At 38.4% G+C, this 15,791-nt stretch overlaps 1 protein-coding gene across 1 annotated transcript in view; it reads left to right on the top strand.

Annotated features, from left to right (window-relative positions):
• LOC139645442 (trafficking protein particle complex subunit 11-like) overlaps positions 1–10,941 on the top strand; it is a gene marked incomplete at its 5' end in the record, with an annotated part of 11,485 nt that extends 544 nt beyond the window's left edge. Inside the window, 10 exons of the mRNA XM_071521152.1 lie at positions 789–937; positions 1,052–1,173; positions 2,254–2,373; positions 2,603–2,668; positions 3,155–3,311; positions 5,882–5,993; positions 6,927–7,018; positions 7,257–7,390; positions 9,112–9,279; positions 9,565–10,941. Of these exons, the coding sequence (XP_071377253.1) occupies positions 789–937; positions 1,052–1,173; positions 2,254–2,373; positions 2,603–2,668; positions 3,155–3,311; positions 5,882–5,993; positions 6,927–7,018; positions 7,257–7,390; positions 9,112–9,279; positions 9,565–9,609 (1,165 nt within the window). The remainder of the gene's footprint in view (positions 1–788; positions 938–1,051; positions 1,174–2,253; positions 2,374–2,602; positions 2,669–3,154; positions 3,312–5,881; positions 5,994–6,926; positions 7,019–7,256; positions 7,391–9,111; positions 9,280–9,564) is intronic.
• Positions 10,942–15,791: the final 4,850 nt, after the last annotated feature.

Here is a 15,791-nt window from a genome sequence, read left to right as displayed (position 1 = left end):
GTAGAATGAATGATGATGATGAAGTTTTGTTATATATACAATACTGTGCAAAAGTCTTAGGTATATGTCAAAGATATCCATAAAGCAAAGATGCTTTCAAAACGAATGAAATGAAAGGTTTCTGAATATCAAAAATTCACAATAAACAGCAGTCTACTGACACACTAATGCAGAAAACAAATAAACATCTTAAGACTTCTAAGAAATGTATATAAAAAATTTAGGGTGCCTAAGACTTTTGCACAGTACTGTATATATAACAAATATATAATATACACTACTGTGCAAAAGTCTTAGGCATATGTCAAAGATATCCATAAAGCAAAGATGCTTTCAAAACTAATGAAATGAAAAGTTTCTGAATATCAAAAATTTACAATAAACAGCAGTCTACTGACACACTAATGCAGAAACCAAATAAACATCTAAGACTTCTAAGAAATTTATATACAAAAATCTAGGGTGCCTAAGACTTTTGCACAGTACTGTATATTTTAATATATATGATATATAACACATTATAAGTCATTGTTATTACATGATCAGGTAAAAAAATCCCTCTTACACCTCTTATTAAGTGATAATCCTTGATAAATGCAATAATTTTATGTTATTTGGTGGTGGTTGTTTTTTACATTGGCCCATTTCAAGGGAGATTTTTCAACATTTTCCATTTATTATGGGTTTTTTATTACATTATCAGTTGCTACATGCTCCATTTGCCACATTGCACTAAATTCAGAGAAATGTGAATTGATTGTGTTCGTTCCTGTCTGTCTGTTGGTCAGGATCATCTCCAGAGTCCCAAAGATCTCTGTTCAGCTGAGCCACCAGCCTCCCGCGCTCAACAACGAAATGTACTGCATCAACCTCACCGTCCAATCACAGGAGGAGGCCGTGGCCAGGGATGTTAAACTGACAGCCGGCCTCAAACCAGGTACACAGATAGAGCAGAGCAGAGAGGACACCTTCTGGAGTGTCATTGGCAAGGGAAACCTGTACTGTCTTGGTATAACATTCTGTGTATGGTTGTCTTGATTGGTGTCTCCAGGCCAGGATGCCAACCTAAGCCAGACCACCCACGTGACGCTCAGCAGCTCCAAAGTGTGTGACGACACTGACCCCGCACTGCTCCCTGACATACCTCTTGGAGATCTAAACCCAGGCGAAAAGGTACACAAACACACACACACACACACACACACTAAAATGTAGGCATTTCCCTGACACCTTTGTCCAGATCAATTTACTATGAGTAAGGAAGATGGGGTTTGATGTCTTGCTCATGGACACACATTGGCTGTTGTGAGTATTGAACCTTTGACCTATTGGTTATGGGACAGTCTCTTTAACCACAATTTAACCACACAATTTCAAGATTTTTTTTTTATTCACACTGGGTACACAGTACAATCCTTTATTCAACTAACTGCAATTCTGCTGTGGGCTCATACAGAAAGGAGGCAGGCTGCAGGCTTGGTGTTATGCTCTTTGATCATGTTCACAAATTCACAATTTTAAAGTTTTATTAAGGGAGCCCTTAGATTGTCATGTTAGATTTCCTCAAAATGATTTTTTCAAAAGTTACCAAATTTGCCTATTTACAGGGTTCCTACGCAGGTCTGGAAAGTCTGGAAAAGTATTAAAAATGAATTTGATCATTTCCAGGTCTTGAATAGTTTGGGAATTTGAAAAAAAAAAAAAAAGTATGGAAAATGTTGCGGTTCAGGTCCGATACACACATAATTCTAGCTTTTATGTTGTTGTAGAGCCACTTTGAGTCCACAGTTTTTGTTGATGTGCAGAATAATGTTCAGATAGAGGGACGCTCTTATTACCCAGCCGCTGTCAGCATGCATTATATCAAATACCCACCAAAATCAAATCCAGGCAAGAACATAGGGTCTGGGAAAAATATGGAATTTTAAAATGGAAAGCGTGTAGGAACCCTGTCAATCATCTCACATATTCTGATATTTGTCGCTGTGAAGAACAATCTTCATCTATACAGTGATATGACCTAGTTAGCAGGGGCAAGATGTCTATCTGCGTAAATCATATTGAACACCAGACAAAATCTTCAAAACAAATCAAGGTCTGGAAAAAGTATGGAATTTTTTAATTGAAAATGTGTAGGAACCCTGTATTTAACTATGCATTTTGACCTATCACCCGCCTACCTGCCTACATTTTCAGCTCCCCCCAAGGCAAAAAATAGTAATTCCTATACCCATGGCGTGTGTTTGTCTCCAGGTGGAGAGGTGTGTGTATGTGAGGTGTGTGACGACTGGGCCGAGGGTCTTCCTGTTCCACGTGGCCTACAGCATCGATACCACCGTGGAAGGACGACAAATCAACTGCAAATGTCACAAGGTAAAGGAGCAGTAACACCAGCAAAACCCCAAAAAGGTCAGTGTGTTTTCACCCTGAGAACCAGGCTTGCTTAACTCGCACTAGAAAGAGACCTGTCCCAACCTATATTTTAAGAAGCGCTGATCTAGATTCAGCTGGATCTAAGATCTCAGGAAGACTAGGTAAGTAAGACCTTGGGATTATGCTTTTCCCACCTGATTTCCTCCTCTCTTCTTCTTTTCTCTTCCAGGATGAGACTGTTACCATAGAGACCGTGGTCCCATTCGAGGTGTCTGTCAAGTTTGTGTCCACCAAGGTCTGTAGCTGATGCTTCATTAGCACTAGTGTGTCAGTGTTTGGTTGGGGGGAATTTAGCTTTAGGCTCAACGATGTTCCTCCATGTTTTTTATTCTAATTATCAAAAACACTGTTCTTTTAGATTGTCTCTGATGAGAAAGCCATTGATTATGTGTTACCATGTGTTCACACTGCGGCCAATTGGGTCTTTCTCACCAATTGTGGGCAGTACAAGAGTACCCAGTACAAGAGTCTCCAATTTAATCCATGTCATGGTCTGCATTGAACAGGCAAATCATGTATTTTTCACTCCCTTGGTATTGCTTTTCGTAACATTTCACCGTTTTGATGACTTTCACCAAAACGGTGATAGATTGTTTGTTTACAGGGTGAGTCATTGGATTGGGTGGTGGCAGGCATCCCTTCTGTCTTGATGACTGATTCACACTTACTTAAATGGATTTATTATTATTATTATATCTGCTTATATCTGTATTCTTTGAAGTTTGAGCCATTAGACCGGGTAGCAGTGGACATCCCCTTCCTGCTGATGACCGACCTCCTCTCGTCATCCCCCTGGCCCCTCCTGCTGGCCTCCTCCTCTCTGCAGCTGGTTACCATGAGCAGCAACACACCCCAGCTCCAGTCACAGCTAGAACAAGGTATCAGTCTTGTTTATTGATGGCAAAACGCTACGTAGATTTTGTTGATGTTGGGGCACACTACACGATCTTTAGGCATATTATTAAGGTTGAGGTTCAAAGTAGGGCTGAACGATTTTGAAAAAATATGTAATTGCGATTATTTTGACTGATATTGCAATTGCGATATGATTTGCGATATTAGAGGGAATGATCATTTTTACATCAGTATTCTCATTTTCATTGAAAAACGTATTAAAATGATTATGGTGTGATTTTTGCGGGGATCTGTACCAAACAAAGATGTTTTCTTAAGTCTGTAGAATATGATGTGTAGGCCAGGACATCTCTGCAGCACGACAATATTTACTTTAAAATGGTATTTTGACACATTTCACCTTTAACAAATATTGCGCCTCCTGCGATTTGAAAATTGCAGCAGGCCATATTGCGATTTCGATAAAATTTTGATTAATTGTTCAGCCCTAGTTCAAAGGCATTTTATCGAATCCGAATCCAGTATTGAATCTGCTTAGCAAATCCAAATCATTTTGAATCCCTTATCAAACCATTTTAGTTTTTACATAATTTGTTGGGGGAAAACATAAAAGAAAATGTCTTCAGATTCGGTACTGCTTTTATTGAATACTGCAGTTGCAGATATAGAACATATTCCTGACTATTCTTCATATTCTTATTCACTGAGCACCTCTGTGAATGACCTGTGTTGCACTCAAACAACTCAAAATGTATATGAACTTATATATAACTCGAAGCTAAAAACTTAAATGACGGTTGGAGACTGAGCAGGAGGTGCAGTCGCCTGAGGTGCTACCACTAAACTACTAGTCTCTCACTGAGTCACGTCAATAAAATCAGCCTTATTTTATGGTTTCCTGAGGGTGAACTGGCTGCACTTGCATCGGATTGAGTAGCACTCCACCTCATGATCTGAAAAACACGGCACTCGTTAACTTTTACCTGAGGCTGCATTGATAAGTGCTTATTCATCACACTTGTGCACCCCGCCTTAGTCGACAGAACCGTGCCACAAATATCTTGTATCTTGTAATCGTGTATGAGGGTGTATGAGGGTTCACGACTTGCAACTCTCACCTCTAATCCAGTCAGGACCATCAACGTTATTTCAACATGTTAGATTCTTACAACTGGAATCTGGACAAGTCTTGACATCCTCCTGTCGTCTGAAGTGATCAGCTACTCAAATCTGAATGGAGACTGGCAATAGCCAATAAGAACTGAGCGTCACAGAAGGAAAAAAAACCGTCACCAACCAGTCATCAAGTGCCTGTTCCCTAAACCCAACCGGTCCTCAAGTGCTTGTTCCCTAAATCCAACCAGTCATCAAGTGCAAGTTCCCTAAACCCAACCGGCCATCAAGTGCCTGTTCCCTAAATCCAACTGGTCATGAAGTGTGTGTTCCCTAAATCCAACTGGTCATGAAGTGTGTGTTCCCTAAATCCAACCGGTCGTCAAGTGTGTGTTCCCTTAAATCCAACCGGTCATCAAGTGTGTTTTCCCTAAATCCAACCGGTCATCAAGTGCAAGTTCCCTAAACCCAACCGGCCATCAAGTGCCTGTTCCCTAAATCCAACCGGTCGTCAAGTGCCTGTTCCCTAAATCCAACCGGTCGTCAAGTGCCTGTTCCCTAAATCCAACCGGTCGTCAAGTGCCTGTTCCCTAAACCCAACCGGTCCTCAAGTGCTTGTTCCCTAAATCCAACCGGTCATCAAGTGCAAGTTCCCTAAACCCAACCGGCCATCAAGTGCCTGTTCCCTAAATCCAACCGGTCGTCAAGTGCCTGTTCCCTAAATCCAACCGGTCATCAAGTGCCTGTTCCCTAAATCCAACCGGTCGTCAAGTGCCTGTTCCCTAAATCCAACCGGTCGTCAAGTGCCTGTTCCCTAAACCCAACCGGTTGGATTTAAGGAACACGCTTGATGACCGGTTGGATTTAGGGAACACACTTGATGACCAAGTGTGTTCCCTAAATCCAACCGGTCATCAAGTGTGTTCCCTAAATCCAACCGGTCATCAAGCGTGTTCCTTAAATCCAACCGGTCATCAAGTGTGTGTTCCCTAAATCCAACCGGTCATGAAGTGCGTGTTCCCTAAATCCAACCGGTCATGAAGTGCGTGTTCCCTAAATCCAACCGGTCATCAAGCGTGTTCCTTAAATCCAACCGGTCATCAAGTGTGTGTTCCCTAAATCCAACCGGTCATCAAGTGTGTGTTCCCTAAATCCAACCGGTCATGAAGTGCGTGTTCCCTAAATCCAACCGGTCATCAAGTGTGTGTTCCTTAAATCCAACCGGTCATCAAGTGTGTGTTCCTTAAATCCAACCGGTCGTCAAGTGTGTGTTCCTTAAATCCAACCGGTTGTCAAGTGTGTGTTCCTCTATGACGGATAAGACAGAAAAAAATCTTGTAGTTTGTCTCCAGCAACTCTATTAAGGGCAAATTATTTAAGATTCAGACTTGTGATAAAAAATCAATGGTAAGCCACTTCCTGAAAGCATGGCCTATATCATAATGTGGTTGTGTGTGTGTGTGTGTGTGTGTGTGTGTAGTGGTTCTACAGACAGGCGAGTGTGCCAGCGAGTGTTTCTGTCTCCAGTGTCCACCGGTTGCCAACAGCAATAACACTGTGGCAACAGGACAGTACCTGATATCATGGAGGAGGTACGCGCAACACACACACATACTGTACATATGCACATGAAAACACACAAATACAAAACACATTTATTGATAACGTATCAAGAGATAGACCATATTTTACTTAGCAAAATATTTCATATATATTGTTAGCCTAAATTTAGGGCTTCAAAAGTCATTGAATACTGTTAAATACAGACTCTTAAGGCCTACATTCAGCTTTAGATGTCTTAAAAATGGTTAAAAACAGTTTTTGTTGAACTGTTGAACTGTTTTTGTAGTGAGAAATCAGTCAAGTCATGCATAACTGTCAACCTATATTGTCATAGTTTGACAGTTATTTCATTTTCACATTCATTTCACTGGCAAAATTGGTGTCATAATTCATTCCTCATATTTAATTCTGCCATTAAAAGTCTCAAAAATTTTTGAATTCAGTGCCTTAAAAAGTAGCTTGTAATATTTTGCCCATAAATATGACTTTGATGCAAATGTGAAATTACATTTTATATTACATTTCAAAAATGTATTGGTGATATCTAGTCAAGGCAAAGGTGGAAAGTAAAACAAACAAAATAAGCCAAATGCCATTTTGTCATTTTGTGTAATGTGAAGATGTGAATGGGAGCGGCATTAGTGTTGGTTTTATTTTCTTATTTTGTATTACATTATTCATTCTTTCAGTTTATAGGTAGTTTGATCCATATGAATGTCGACTCTGAGATTAAGACACATTAGGGTTAATACAATGTGACAGATATGTTTTGTTTTCATCACATCTGCTTTAATAGACAGAGTTGGACCTTTCCCTAAACATTTAATATCCTCACATCCATTTTCTCATATTGCCCATTCAGTTTTAGAACTTCATTAGCTATGTTCAGAAGTAGGCTGGTTCCACAGCTGTTTGTCTTTATTTTGGTTGTGACCCTTCCTTTTAACTCTGTCCTCCTGCAGACAGTCCTCCAGTCCAGACAGCCCTCTTGTCCAGACTACAGTCACTCTGCCTCATGTTATCCTGGAGACCGTCCCTCTATACGTCCACGCTGGTCAGTATACACACATTACACATACATCTGTTAATTGAACATGTTGGTACAATGAATAGTTTTTTACAATGCTTGTCTCCATGTCTAGGCATTTTATGACACTTTATGCTTCTGTAGAAATGTTGCAAATACATGCACACCGGACAGAACTATCTGCCAGAGACAGTTTTGGTGTCAATCCTCTTGTCACATATTGAGTCAACACTTGAGTGAACACTTCCATTATGTGTGTTTCTAGAACTGCCATCATTCGGGCGAGTCAGAGAGTCTCTGCCGGTCCGTTACCACATCGAGAACAGAACGGCTCTGGTCCAGGAGGTGGAGATGGCTGTGGAACCCTCCGATGCGTTCATGTTCTCTGGACTCAAACAGGTAGAGCTATGGTTCCATCCCACTGTTAAGCACATTTCTAATCAAACTCTCTGGGTTGAAGTGAATAAATCGGCTTCCTGAACATAGAATTATGGCAGAGAACACATGAGAAAAATGTAAAGAGTCTATTAAAGATTGATTAATACTCAGGGAGAAAGAAAGTTATGGTGGGCTGTTTTACCGTTTTAACATTTCAGAAAGTCCAAAGCCACTTTTGAACTGAAATTGAATCGTTCATTGAGCCGATTATGCCGAGACTACACCATTATTTATTTGACAAATGTGTTTCCATCAAGGTTATTATCGTTAACGGAAACTAACGAAATAACGAAAACTAGGTGTGAAAAAACGCTTCCGTTAACTGAAATAAAAATAAAAACGAGGCTTTACAAAAAAACGATAACTAACTGAAACTGTATTGTGTGTTTACAAAACTAACTAAAATAAACTAAAATTGTGGAGAAAATATCTTTAGTTTTCGTCTTTGTCATTTTATTTCATACATAAGCCTAATTGGGTGGATATGAATTCTATCTTCCAATTTTTTTTATTTATTTATTTTTTTTTTACCTTTTTGAATCTCGCCCGTGACAAATACCCCATATTACAAAAAAAGACTAAAAAACACTGAAACTAATAAAAACTAAACTAAAACTAAGCATTTTCAAAAAATAAAAACTAAACTAGCAAACCCGCTTTAAAAACTAAACTGAAATTAAAAACAAAAAGTCAAAACGAAATAAAAATAAAAACTAATGAAAAATGCAAAACTATAATAACCTTGGTTTCCATCATTATCGCATGATTTCTTGAAACAAAAAAACAACATTTTTTTCCTCAAATGAGTATGAAAACTTTTTACTTCGATACATTATGATTTGCAGAAAAATAGTTTGATGGAAGCCCAGCTTATGTGTGTTTACCAGTTGTGAAAGTCAAGATGTATGAAGCAGTTACTTGAAAACAGCATGTGGACACACTCTCTCTCACACACACACACACACACACACACACACACACACACACACACACACACACAAAGTAGCTACTTTTTACTTTTACTTAAGTAGAGTTTAGTGTAGTTTTACCTAAGTTACAGTCCTTACACTTGAGTAGGATAGTTTTCCACCCCTGCTTACTATACACAGCTGAAGTTATTGCTCATTCTTTAGGTGGTAAGGAGAGCTGATTATTTACAAGCCTGTGCCCCCTTCTATTATTCAGTAAACCAGTTCATATACACTATAGTGTGTACACGGCATAATGCTGCAAGACAAACTCATTCACCCAAAGGTTAATCAATATCCAGCCAGCACAGGCTATCTGCAGATCCTTTAATTATCTGAAAGTGCTTACATGTGTTTGAGTCATAGTTTCAGATGTCTTTGTTTAAACTTGTAAAAGCCACAAGCTTGGCAAGTTCTTAGGCTTGCTTTTACTTGAATTATGGCCCATTATGGCTCTTTGTTCTTGTTTTTTTGTTTTATTATATTGTTATTCATATTGTAAAGGACGTAACTCTTTTGATAAGCTCTATAAGTTCTTATAATAATAATAGTAAAGTGTTTTTAACTCTTTCTTTGGGGTTGAAATTGCTCAGCCATCCTGCAGTAGTTTAGTAACAAATAAACGCATGGACAGAAAGATGCATTTAACAGGGTGTGTGTGTGTGTGTGTGTGTGTGTGTGTGTGTGTGTGTGTGTGTGTGTGTGTGTGTACAGGTGCGTCTTCGTATCCTGCCCGGTTCGGAGCAGCAGATGCTATACAACTATTACCCGCTGATGGCCGGTTACCAAACACTACCACAACTCAACATCAGCCTGCCACGCTGCCCGACTACCAACACACACACACTGAGACGTTTCCTTCCCCAACGCATCTTCGTCAAGGTACACACACACACACACACAGAAAAATCAAAATAGATACACACAGACTGAGGGGTTCCAGCCAAAAACACATCTTTCTAATGGTAATATACACACAGGAAAATAAATTGATATATACACTTGTATACTCCATATTGGTGGAATTCTACTGTACACTCATTCTCTCTGAAACGCACATACACAGCGACTAAGTAGATTTCACATCTTAGTAAGTAATGAAATCATAGTTGCTGGTTGGTTGGAGTTGTAATTGCATGTTTGTTTGTTTGTTTGTTTGTTTTTCAGCCTCAGGGTCGACAGTTGGATGACGACTCCATCGCTGCCGCCTGAGATCAACACATTTTCAAAGTGTAGGTTTTCCTAGGATGATTTTTCAGTCAGTGCTCACTTACACACACATCCATTTCGGTGTAACAGTTTAACTAAGATGATGTGTAGTATGACAGTAAATCATTATTCTCCTGTGTGATTCCTCTAAGATGACATGAACGCAATTTGTTTCACGTTTTCTCTGTAAAAAAAAAAAAAAAAAGAAAAAACGGCTGTTACTGTTAAAAGTCAGCCAAGTTTAGGAGACATTTGATTCCAGTATTTCTGTTCTGAATGACATAAGTAATAAATTGATGTTATGACTGAATGCTGATCATTGAACTGATACACGTCTATCCACATATATTAATTTAGCAGTGATATGCATGTATGAATCAGATGTTAATTCTATTGAAAGCTGAGTAGTACTTGAGTGTGATAATGCTAATACTTAATACTTAAACTTGAATGTTATTGAAGTTTGATTAATTATAAATGATGTAAAATATAAGTGATATCTTGACACCTTAAATTTTTGTCTGTTAAGTTTGTTTTCACTTTCACTTGTTACATTGTGGGGAAAAAGCCATAGTTAGTAGAGATGTTCCGATACCATTTTTTCCTTCCCGATACCGATTCCGATACCGAGTACCGATCCGATACCAGTGCGTTAAAAAAAATATATACGTATATTATTATTTTTTAACAGCTGTATACTACTAACCCTGTATGGATGTGATATAATAGCTATCATTGTTGTATGGCCTGGCTCAGGTCAAACCCTTTGTAAAACATGAACAAATACATACAGAGAATGAATGCCATAGAACTTTGTTATCTAGTTTGACAGTCAGTCATAACTGAAAAAGAACATAAATAAATAAATCTAGGAATAAATAACAATTCCTTTAAAAAAACTGTTAAAGTGCAGCCACAATTTAGTAAAATATAAGACATTTAAAATTTTAAATAGTACAGTAACAGTTTAAATTTAGTATATAAGTATAGATATCGGATCGGTGCATAGACTCGCGTACTCGCCGATACCCGATCCAGCATTTTAGGCTGTATTGGAGGCATTTCCCATACTGGTATCGGAACAACTCTAATAGTTAGCTTTTCTTCCCCAGTACCGATTGCTTTCAGCGCGGAATGCTAACAAGAAACACATATTTTCCAATATTGAGAAGTACCTGGAAAAGAAAAAACAAGAGATTCAAATTTAAAATGTCATGACAAAAGCGCGATGAGTGTGGTGGAAATGATATTGAAGTGTGATGATATTGGCAGTGAATGAGTGTAATGGCGATGCTGTGTTAGCCATGAAGAAGCTGATGTTTATTAAAGCATTGAAATGAGTCAACCGGTTTAGTTTCATTGGCTTAAGAGCGGATGTTAACACGTAGAATTTATCATGTGGGAGACAACACAAAGGACTTTAGAGAGACAGTGAAAGATCTGAACCTGTCTCTTTAAGTGTCTTATCTAGACTGGTCAGTGATTTTTAGTCCTTATTTAAAGAGGCATGAAGTAATTTATGATTTTATCGCCCTCTATTGGCGACCAGTAGGAATTGCAACAACAAAGACAAAGAAAGAGAAAGTGAGTTTTGAAAGTCAGAAATTAGGGCGATTTTGAGAAAATATTTAATTGCGATTATTTTGACTGATATTGCAATTGCGATATGATTTGCGATATTAGAGGGAATGATCATTTTTACATCATTATTCTCATAATAATTCTATTATTTTCATTGAAAAACGTATTAAAATGATTATGGTGTGATTTTTGCGGGGATCTGTACCAAACAAAGATGTTTTCTTAAGTCTGTAGAATATGATGTGTAGGCCAGGACATCTCTGCAGCACCACAATATTTCATTTAAAATGCTATTTTGACACATTTCACCTTTAACAAATATTGCGCCTCCTGCGATTTGAAAATTGCAGTAGGCCATATTGCGATTTTGATAAAATTTCGATTAATTGTTCAGCCCTACCAGAAATCTCAGCGCCTGGTCAAGTAATCATTGAGTCATTGGTATTGGTCTCTGAATGGCACTACTTGCACTGCTTTTTTGTACGCATACAAAAACACAGACAAGTACAGATGTTGTCCAGTCCCACAGCGCCTAGCTAGGTGTGCAGCATCAACTGTTTCTGTAGTTGAAATTACTGCAGTCCTGGAATAACCAGGATAAGCACATCATTCCCCAATGTATTGTCAAGAAGAATAGATCCACTCTACGCTAAAGCTACGATCCGGCAGGTTAGCTGTCTTTCAGTACCATAGCAACCTGTTAGCCAGAATGTTTCGTTAGCATTTCCCAAACTTAATAAATTCCACCTGTTCAGCAAAATTGTTTTGCTAGTTCAGTCTAGTTAATATTCGAGCAAAAATATTTCTTTTCAGCATAGATTAGCCACTGTAGTTACAAACACACATCGTGAAAGTAACACCACTCAATATGAGGTGAGAGAGCAATGGGCCAACTTAATAAATTCCTCACCTGTTAGCCAAAACTGCTTTCCGAGTTCAGTCTAGTTGTAACTAGAATATTCGCTGTCATGGAAAAGCCAAGGGTTACTAACACTGGATGAATGATTACCACTTTAGTATGAGGTGAGGAAGCGCTGTTTGACTGACTGATGGACTGCCTGACCTGAATTTGGCTCCTGATGAACAGAACACATCTTGTGCCGTGGGATAAATAACTCGCCTTATGACAACTTCACATCACGTCTTCTGTATACAGATTTGTCTTCTCTCTGCAGTCTGCAGGGGGGAGCAGGGACAAGTGGCGAGTTGTCTTTGCAAGAGCTGAAGTAAAACACTACCACTAAGGGACTCAAGGGGTCGCCAAAGTCATCAAGTTTTCAAATTCTGCTGGTAGTAGCTTTAATAATCCTGTGTGGAAATGAGGTTGTTGCAGCTGCAAATAACAGGATAAAACAAACAAAGAATATAATAAAAATAGTGCAAATTATTACAGTATTTAGTATTATATATAAAGCAACTAACAACTTCAGCTCTAGAACAAAAATATATGAATAACTGCATATTTGCAGTGTGTACAACATCAAATCACCAATGTTACAATGTTTGTGCAGGACCTTCCCATATACACTGAACAAAAATATAAACGCAACACTTTTGTTTTTGCTCCCATTTTTCATGAGTTGAAATAAAAGATCTAAGACTTTTTCTATGCACACAAAAGGCTTATTTCTCTCAAATTTTGTTCACAAATTTGTTTAAATCAGTGTTAGTGAGCACTTCTCCTTTGCCAAGATAATCCATCCACCTGACAGGTGTGGCATATTTGTTCACAAATTTGTGAACAAAATTTGAGAGAAATAAGCCTTTTGTGTGCATAGAAAAAGTCTTAGATCTTTTATTTCAACTCATGAAAAATGGGAGCAAAAACAAAAGTGTTGCGTTTATATTTTTGTTCAGTATATGTTTTGTTATGTGTGTTCAGAATATGGATTGTACAGGAGTTTGTGGGCCGTTAATGGACATGAGTTTAGATTAGGGTCATTGGCACCATGTTGCTGCCGCTTTTCCAAAAGTAAGAAGCATTAGCTGCAAATATGCAAACACCTCCATAAACACTAGTGTGATGAGAAGGAGCTAACATGGCATTGCACAATGCCCAGTTATTTTCTAATTGAATGTACAAATAGGACTGGAATTGGGTGCTGGAATTTTGGCAGGTTTGGACAAGATGTTATGGCAGTACTGAGGTCAGCAAGCAAACCCACAGCAAGGGAAGAGTTCAGGGTGAATAAGTCAAAGTCTGCACGGTTCACTTGTCTGCACTTGTCACCCTTTAGGCCAGGGGTGTCAAACCTGAGTAGCACACCTTCAACCAGAGAGGAGGAACTAATCGGTGAAATTACCTGCTGTAGTCTTTGGTTGGAACGAAAACCTGCATACACTCAGCCCTCCATGGGACACAGTTGAATATCCCTATAATAAGTAGGTGGGGGCAATAAGAGACGAAATCACTAGATATTGTTTTCTGGTTTGCTTGAGCATTCTGACTCCTGAATTTTAAATCAATATACTGTAGTATGGAGATAAGGCAACAAGAGAGTTGTATTTTGCACCAATAAATTGAGGGGAAAAAAAACATGGATCTGTTTTTCCTAGGTCGGTAAAAAAGAGGAAATTCCTAATTCTGATGATAATTGTATAATTATAATAATGGTGTCTTATAAGCCTATGTGGGTTGGGCATCTTTGGATGCATGAAATAAAAAAATAAAATAAAATCAATCATTCGAAAAAATCATGCACAAGCTGGACTCTGATCTGCATTCTGTTTTTTACCCTGAACATTAACCAAAAGTCGCAAACTAAACATTTAACATATTTGAGTTAATTTTACAATTTAATTTTTTTCCACAAAGTTTAGTTTTCATTTTTATTTCAGTTTATGTCAATGATTTTTTTTACACCAAGTTTTCATCTTAGTTTACTATAATAACCTTGGCCTGCGCTATAAAACAGCAACAAAACCCAGTTAAAACAAGACAAGGCTGTGATGTGACCTGGTTGACTGGGCACTGTGAAACATTAATCTGTGTGTTTTTTCCTTAAACTAAATGCTAATCTCTGTTTTGTCTATTCCCTGCACAAGCCTCGTTTGACCCTGGGTTATAGGTAATAGTTAATGATTAATTGTCATCCTCATCAAAAAAATCGAGCCATAATCTAAAAGTTGCACATGAATTGAAAGTCACAAAACAGCGTAGATAATCAGATTAAGAAGCCTCTGGGATCTATTAATCAGCTCTGAACTGATATCTGATTAATAGATCCCAATTTGTCATTCTAGATGGTAAAAGCCTGTTCTAAGGTCTCTTTTGGTGTCCCCCAGGCATGCCTGTATTACCGGCCGGGCATGCAGGGCACATGCCCCGGGGCCCAGACCACCAGGGGCCATAATTGAAGTGCAGTGGTGGAAGAAGTATTCAGATCTTTGACTTAAGTAAAAGTAGCAATACCACAGAGTAAAAATACTTTGTTACAAGTAAAAGTCCTGCATTCAAAATCTTACTTAAGTCAAAGTACAAAAGTATTAGCATCAAAATATACTTGAAGTAGCAAAAGTAAAAGTAGTCATTATGCATAATGGCCCATTTCAGAATCATATATATCATGTTATTGGTCTATAATTATTGATGCATTAATGTGTTCATCACTCTAATGTTGCAGCTGGTAAAGGTGGAGCTCATTTTAATTACTTTATATACTGCTGGGTAGCTTAACCTATAAAAAATATATCATAATTTATTAGTTGATTTATAATTTGTATTAATAATCTAAATCTGCAAAGTAACTAGTTACTAAAGCTGTCAAATAAATGTAGTGGAGCATAAAGTACAATATTTCTCTCTGAAATGTAGTGGAGTGGAAGTATAAAGTAGCATAAAATGGAAATACTCAAGTAAAGTACAAGTACCTCTAAATTGTACTTAAGTACAGTACTTGAGTAAATGTACTTAGTTACTTTTCACCACTGGTAAAAGGTTTACCTTTGTATTGTTTGTGGACAGGCTAGTATCTTGACTTACGATGTGTGGGTGCGGGGGGGCCCAATAGGACCTGTGTGCCCAGGGGCCATGTGGTTGATTAATCCGGCCCTGCCCCCAGGGCTCAATTCTAGGTCCCCTCATCTTCAGATAACATACTGTAGTACTGACTGATATGGTGTTTTCTTTTTCTCCCATGCAGATGAGGAGGTGCAGGTTTTGCTTAATGAACATGACAGCCAGCGAGTCTATACCTCCGCACTGGAATGATTCTCCCTTGGTGGTTTAATTAGCAACGTCTCAACCATAATTGGTCTCTCTCGGGCATATGGTGGTCGAATTACGATTTCAACAATCATGCTGGTTTTTTTTGTAACTTACAGTTTATGAGGACAACGCTGTGGGACCAGTCAGTTTTTGCTATAAACAGAGGGGGGCGACTTCTGAATCGGGGGCAGGCCTCAGTGTACGAAAGAGTTATCTCACTTCAGCCGACATGTCCTGAAAATTTCAGCTCTCTAGGACATATGGCTGATTTTTATGAATTTTTGAATTTTTTATTCGATTTACCGCCAAAATGGCAGTAAATCCAATATGGCGGACATTGAAAGTGATATATGGGTTGAACTCAGCACCTTCCAAAGAATGTAGGAACACAAGAATT

The sequence above is a fragment of the Centroberyx affinis genome, unplaced genomic scaffold (genome assembly GCF_046629955.1).
Source record: "Centroberyx affinis isolate AG114_WGS23_722 - 3 ecotype Tasmania unplaced genomic scaffold, CSIRO-AGI_Caff_v1 ptg000861l_1, whole genome shotgun sequence".
NCBI lineage: Eukaryota > Metazoa > Chordata > Actinopteri > Beryciformes > Berycidae > Centroberyx > Centroberyx affinis.
This window is presented reverse-complemented; position numbering and strand designations above follow the sequence as displayed.